Here is a 6,956-nt window from a genome sequence, read left to right on the forward strand (position 1 = left end):
GTGGTGCAGGTGCAGTTGGCCCAAACAAATAAATCAGTGTCCAAGCTCCTGCAGGGCCCGGGCTTTGCTAGCAACAACCGTTTATCTAGGAATCCATTAACTCCGACCCGGTTCGGCATGGCACTGGCCAATCAGATCACTCCCTGCTAAGCTCGCCGCGGTCACTGTCCTCTTGTTTCTGCTCCCGGACGCGGTTCCTCCCCCCATTAAATACAGCTCATCCTCCCTTCTGCCCGATCACATCCCCATTTTGCCTCTCCTCCGCGCTCTCTCTCTCCACACACACACACACACACACACACACACACACACACACACACAGACACACACTTCCGATCTTACATTTGCTCTGAGAAATCAGATAGGAATCCTGCACCGGCGAGAAAGAAACCCCGAGCAGATAGAGATGGAGGCCGTGCATGAGGGCAATGGAGGAGGGAGCGGCCTGGTGGTGACGGAGCTGAGCCACATCAAGGAGCTGGTGAAGCAGCTGGACGTGCACCTGGGGGGCTCGCCCGACCTCTGCAAGCTCCTCGCCCAGCAGATCTTCGCCGTCACCGAGAGGTCCATCGGCATGATCAGGTCCGGCCACTTCAACGGCCCCAAGCGCCCGGCCGCCGGCGCCGGCCTCGACTCGCCGCCGCTGTCCCCCACGCCCAGCCCCCTCAGCGGCGTCTCCAACACGCCGTTCAAGCCCAACAAGAAGAGGTGACCCAAAACCCCTCGCAGTTGCAGAGAAACTGTTTTCTTTTAATCTTTTTTGCTGGATTGTTGAGTGATTTCTTGTTCTTGGATTCGCAGGAAGACGTCGGAGAAAGGGGGGCGTCAGATCAGGGTGAGCTCGGCGGCGGGAGGGGCGGACGCCCCCGCCGACGACGGCCGCAGCTGGAGGAAGTACGGCCAGAAGGACATCCTCGGAGCCCAGCACCCAAGGTTGGTCTCGGCGCATTTCGGCCAAAGTTCATCCTTCGTTTCAAATAGTAATTGCACATGCTTTCCGAAGTGGCAACGAAATCATTCGCTTTTCCTTCCGTGAGATGATGGAGATCTCTCTTTTGGATTTGGGACACTGTTCCCGAATTCATGGCGTCCACATGTCAGATAGGAATAGGGCAGAGAGTGCACAGCGTCCGATTGGATATGTTCCGAAAGGAGCTGCTGTTATTGGATAGGTGATGATGATGGCGTGATGCTGCTTTGTGCCAGTAGTAATTTTGTTCTGGCTTCAGAATCGCGAACTTTTCTGTAAAAGGGAAAAAAGTTCAGAGTTCAGAACTGGGCATGCCGCCATGGTGTTCTTTTTTTCGCCGTGCCTGATCTGGATCGTGCACAACATTGCAGGGCGTACTACCGTTGCACGTACCAAAAGACTCAGGGATGCGCGGCGACGAAGCAGGTGCAGCGCGCCGACGAGGACCCGGCGCTCTTCGACGTGATCTACCACGGCGAGCACACCTGCGTCCATAAGACGGCGGCGGCGGCGGTGCAGCCGGCCGGGCAGAACCCGGGCGCGGAAAGCCTTCTGCAGAGCCTGAGCTCGAGCCTGACGGTGAAGACCGAGGGGCTCACGGCGGCGGGAGCGCAGGGCTGGAGCGCCACCACGCCCTTCAGCTTCTCCTCGCCGGCGGTGAGCGGCATGACGCCGCCGGAGCACCACCCGTTCTCCACGCCGTCGACGCCGGAGAACTGCTTCGTGTCGATGCCCACGTCGCTCGAACCCTCGCCGGCGACCTCGGGCTCGAACCACATGTGCATGACCCCGTTCCATGCGCAGTCCGAGCTCCAAACAATGGTGTCAGCGCTCGTGGAGGCGACGAGCATGCCGGCGGCCGGCACGGAGGAGGCTGCCTTCTACACATTCCAGTCCGATTGGAGCTTCGACGATTCTGCCTTGGACGTTAACAACTTCGACGTTTCTGCCTTGGACGTCAATAACTTCGACGTTTCTGTCTTCTTGGCATGAGATGTTTGAAAAGAGAAGATGAGGAGTAGAAATTAGAGAAGCAGCTGGAGGTGACCACCCTCTGAGGGACAGAGGAGGGAAGAACACGCCAGTTCTTCCTCAGTGCAGGTCTGAAATTTAGGACATAAGATTATTGCCTCCCCCTTCACCCCAATTCTTTTTTCCCCATTTCCTTTTTGCCACCAGGGCGTCGCATTGTATTATATTGTTATGTCAAGGAAAATAAAAATCTGTCATTGGTGTTCTGCATCTCGTACAGTTCCACCATCTCTTGGGAATCAGTAAGACAGTAACTGTAATTCCGATCGAGATATTGGACATAGAATGCCACTCTTCAAATCAAAAAGGGAAAAAAGGAATAATCAGCTGTGACACAAAATCAAACGAATCCTTTTGTTACACTTGCCTTACATGATCTCGCAAATAAGCCAGCAAAATGAAGGATCACCTCTTAATAATACTACTAGTACTGTGTTCATCAAGATGAACTCATGGAGACATGGACAGTATGAGCCAGATGAAAAGTTCATACGTTGCCCCCTCGAGCCCAACAGTGTGAAATTCTTTGACAGCTGAAGCAAGACCAGAGGAAAACTTGACTGAGCAAAAGCTTTCTTTGAATGTATAGCAAGCCTCTCATTGTCATGCAAGGAATCAATACGAAAAGTTGGCCCGGTTCCTTGTCTGCTCTGAGAAAGTTCCATAAATAAATCTAAGAAAACGTATCTTCTCGAATGAAGAGATAAATCTCGGAAAACATTCGGGACACAGAAATAGTCCATGGTCGGGTCACACAATGCTACTAGTATGAATAAGCAGGAGGTCAAACATGAAACCAGAACCACGCAGCTGGGGGCCCTGGAGCAGTCCTCATCACGATTAGGAAATGGTTTCGTTCGTCGTCGTCACCTTCAGAAAAATTGCAGACGAGCGCATGGGTTCACACTTGGGAGCTTTTACAGCCTCTCCTCCTCATCATCAGTCTTCCAATTTGCCGATGCAGAAATCCTCGATGATGTCGAAGACTCGTGTGCCATGCTGCGGGCTGAAAGCGCGTCGGGTTAGTATAGTTATGTGAAATACAGTTCTTAATACAATGACGTGCGAGCTTCACGCGCTCCTGAACGAAAAGTATAACGGAATAGAAATACAAGTAGGAAAATCAGATGTAGCTCTCCTTGACAAAGCTAGCGAATAAGAAACATCCCCATCAGGATAAGAAACATCCACATCAGTGTTGTTGTTTAAACTTAATTTTCTCCTTTGGACCATCCATCATCTAGATCTATTCATTTACTTGTGCAAATACCTTTTGTCTTGCTTTGGATAACAACATCCACATGTTCCCAGATATCATGGGTATGGACCAAGAAAGTTTTTTTAGACTATAACACACACAGTTTCAGTGATAACAAAAGAAATACATGGGCACTATTCAAGATAACAAAATTATTGCACCATAACTTGGAATATGCGAGCAACAGCAAATCATGGAAGGGAAGAATGAGAGCAAAATTGCCTTTGCATGCTGTTGCAACTTGCAACGGGGAAACCAGAAATACCCTTTATATGCATTTATTAAGTTGGGCCAATTAAGCAATTTAAAATGTGATATACATTCAAAAATTTAAATGGGGGTAAAAAGATCCATAAGTGAATGTGATATACATTCAAAAATTTAAATGGGGTAAAAAGACCCATAAGTGTAACCCTGTCACTTACTGAATTACCATCCAGACAAAAAGATCACAAAATTACTAATGATCTTCAATAAGTTTAACCTCAAAAGGTGCAGTAAATGAACGCCCGAGCAGTCAGGTGATACATCAGTAACATCAACGCGAATCATCATTTAAGAACAATGTTGACAGGATATGATGTAAACAATATTTATGAGATGTTACAAACCCGAAAAATCCCTCTGTCGAATCGCCACCAGCATTGTTTAGAATGGCATCACCACCTGGATGTTCCTCCACGTATGGAGTTACATCGTAAACCTGGATCAATGGCAAATATGAGAACATAAATTTCCCAATTTCAAACTAGATGGTAAAGCGAGATGATGGCAGTTGGTAAACTAGTAGATTGTTTTGTTCCAACCTTGTCCTTGATTATGATCCAACAATCCTTCCTTGTGTTGTGTGTTGATACCTCTTTCTTTGAATAGCTCGTAGATGTCTGAATATGAAATATCAGTAAGCAAATACAGAAAATGCCATGCATTTTGGATTAACCTAGAGCAATCTTGTCATTAGATCAGCAACCATAAGCAACACTCTAAACCATAAAGGCATATGTTCAAGACATAACTGCATGTTAAAGCAAGTGCATTTTGGATTAACCAACAACAGTCTTGTCTGCAGATAAACAAACGTAACTGGCAATTCCAGGAAAAAGTTGCTTGTTAAAGTAGATGTTGATGCAGTACAGAAAACTACAGTATTCAAATACGAAGGACGAAATTCACCGTTCCATTTCCGGCTGAACGTGCATCCTTTCCTTCACCTGCATTGCAACATTTACTCAGCGACAATAAAGTGAAGTCGCCTTTGCTTAAGATTACGAGTCAGGCCCCCCTTTTACCTTTGTTTTTTGATCTTGGGATAACAAAGAGTGCTCCCAGTACAAGAAGCACAACAAGTGAGATGAGGATGATAATTTCCATGTTGCACCTCAGGAACTACTGAACAATGTATTACTGAAGAAGTGTTCTGCAGAGCAAAAAAACAGCCTCAGTCCCTGACCAAAGATTACAGCAAACATGGCAACACTGACAGGAAGTAATAATACCACGAACAGAATCTTTATCATCCGAACAGTAAAATGAAAGAGAGACAGTGTTACAAACTCACTTTTCTAGGTCTAGATTGTTCAGGGTTACTGACAGGGAGTAATACTGCTAGGCGCTAGCTGCGGCCTAGACTGCTTGCTGCCTTTGCTACTGCCATGACACAGTGTGTTACAGAAGAGCTAAAAAATGGCATCATTGCATCTACCCAGATCTCGTGTCCTACCTCAGACGATCAGGCCCAGGCTTCCAAAGCCGGGCGCTTCCATCAACAAATCCAGTATTTCTTCTGCGCTAAATACTCAAAGTCGAAGCTTCCTCACTAGTATTTCCATTCCGAATAGGCGGATCTGACGAACTCGGGCTATTTGACAAAACGAAATGCCCCACTTTCCCATTTGCCCTATAAGGCTCTTCTACTTTGGTATAGATAAAATGCCCCACTTTACTTTGACTATTTGATAAAATGCCCAATTTCTATTTTAGCAGATTTCTCAGAGTAATCTCCCCTTTGCCCCGTGCTCTCTCTCTCTCTCCTTTCTCTACCTCTTACTCTCACGGCTGATGGAGAAGAGAGTGAAAAATCAGAGGAGAAGGTGGATTGATGGAGAACCAGGAGAAGAGGTAACAAATCTGTGGAAAAGACTCACCTTGTGGCGCTGCTGCTGTCCTTGGTCGTCGCTGACGTCGCCTGAGATGCGGCGGACAGAGGGGTGCCTACGGGCCTAGATCGCGGAAGGAGAGAGGGGTGCAGCCGGGGACGGAGAGGAACACGGGCTAGGCGGGATAGGGGTGAGGAAAGGGGCGTGTCGGCTGCGCCTTGGCCGTATGTCGCGCCGGCCGCCGGCGTTGATGCTGGTTCTGCGCTGCTGGACTGCTAGTACCGGATAGGCTGGAGACGATCAGGCGAACAGAGAGATGTCTCTGTTGTTTCGATCTATCAACTCCACGGGCAAAAACGTAAAAGCAGGTAGTACTCCCTCTGTCCGAAAAACCTAGGCCTCCTTTGGTTCATAGGATAGAAAAATTATAGGAATAGAAAAGTCATAGAAAATAAGATGACATGCATTTCAAATCCTATGAATAGGAAAGGAGATGTCCTTTGTTTTTCATCATAGGATTTTTTTCATTGAGTCTACGCTAATGTTTATTTTTCTATAAAATGTGGAGGATAGGAAGATTTTCTTCGTAGAAATAGGATTCCATTCCTATAAACAAAGAGCTCTATAGGAATTTTTTCTATAAAAATCCTACCCTATGAAATTCCTAAGAAATTCCTCCAAACCAGAGGAGGCATTAGTATTTAGCACTAAGAGCATTTCCACTAGGTCCCCCAACTGGCCACTCGAGACTCCTTGGCTTGAAAAAATTGGCCCAATCGCGACTCCAGAAGCCTAAATTTCGCCGGTTAGGGCCGAAATTAGCGCTGGCGGACCCAGGCCGAACCCGACGCGCTAGGGGGCATCCGGTGGCGCTAGAGGAAACGATTTTGGCATGAAAACTGGTGGACCCGCCGAGTCAGCGACGCCGAGAACCCCGGCACCCCGACGCCGCTCGCCGCCGTCAAGGCCGAGCCCCAAGAGACGCCGGAGCGCCGGCGCAGCGCCGGCCTTGTCATAAACGAGGGCCGCCGCCGCCAACCTTCTCCTCCTCCCCGCTCACATCTTCGCCTGGTTAAGCGGAAGGCGAATAGTGAGTCTTCATTGATGTTGAAGGTCTTTGCAATTTTAGGCCAGTGCCTGTGGATGATTGACCGTTCATCCTTCGTCCTCTTCAGGAACACTTCAATATTGAACCGTGGATGTTGTATGAAAACCTCTCTCGCCTCCTGACCATAGAGGTGGTTTGAGAGCTAATCATCAGTGAACTGCTTTGGAAAGGCCTGAAAACAAGGATGTGCATAAATATCTTCTCTATATTACAAATGGGGCAAAGGAATAAAAAAAGGCAAGGTATAATAGTTAGTACCATCTTGTAGTGAACTGGTGTCTTTTCATTGTGCGGACAAAGATCTTGTTATTTTTTGTTGCTAATTTCTTTATCCTAACAATCTTTTTGAGTTTCTTGACTTGATTGATATTCATGGACAACTCATTTCCCCATATGCAAAAATGGTCGAACAGTGGGTCTAATTCTCTGACAGCAAGACTTACATGTGCAAGACCAAATTGTTAAAACCTAAATATTAGAATGTTCCTACAA

The 6,956-nt window shown here is 47.5% G+C and overlaps 2 protein-coding genes across 3 annotated transcripts; one reads left to right on the top strand and one right to left on the bottom strand.

Annotated features, from left to right (window-relative positions):
- The first annotated feature begins 243 nt into the window (after positions 1 to 243).
- On the top strand, positions 244 to 2,208 carry LOC100037599 (transcription factor WRKY19). The gene is made up of 3 exons (XM_044541194.1): positions 244 to 708; positions 802 to 933; positions 1,342 to 2,208. The coding sequence occupies exons 1-3, from the start codon at positions 407 to 409 to the stop codon at positions 1,961 to 1,963; spliced, it is 1,056 nt and encodes a 351-aa protein (XP_044397129.1). The 5' UTR covers positions 244 to 406; the 3' UTR covers positions 1,964 to 2,208.
- Positions 2,209 to 2,553: 345 nt separating this feature from the next.
- Positions 2,554 to 5,715, bottom strand: LOC123121290 (cytochrome B5-like protein). Of its 2 annotated transcripts, XM_044541198.1 has the most exons (6): positions 5,405 to 5,700; positions 4,550 to 4,677; positions 4,434 to 4,471; positions 4,067 to 4,144; positions 3,872 to 3,963; positions 2,554 to 3,008 (listed from the first exon to the last, which is right to left on the bottom strand). In XM_044541198.1, the coding sequence occupies exons 2-6, from the start codon at positions 4,629 to 4,631 to the stop codon at positions 2,942 to 2,944; spliced, it is 357 nt and encodes a 118-aa protein (XP_044397133.1). In that variant the 5' UTR covers positions 4,632 to 4,677; positions 5,405 to 5,700; the 3' UTR covers positions 2,554 to 2,941. The 2 variants fall into 2 exon arrangements, with proteins under 2 accessions (XP_044397133.1, XP_044397132.1); XM_044541197.1 differs by lacking the exon at positions 2,554 to 3,008 and having other exon boundaries at positions 3,015 to 3,963; positions 5,405 to 5,715.
- Positions 5,716 to 6,956: the final 1,241 nt, after the last annotated feature.

This window comes from Triticum aestivum, chromosome 5D, assembly GCF_018294505.1.
Source record: "Triticum aestivum cultivar Chinese Spring chromosome 5D, IWGSC CS RefSeq v2.1, whole genome shotgun sequence".
Taxonomy (NCBI): Eukaryota; Viridiplantae; Streptophyta; class Magnoliopsida; order Poales; family Poaceae; genus Triticum; species Triticum aestivum.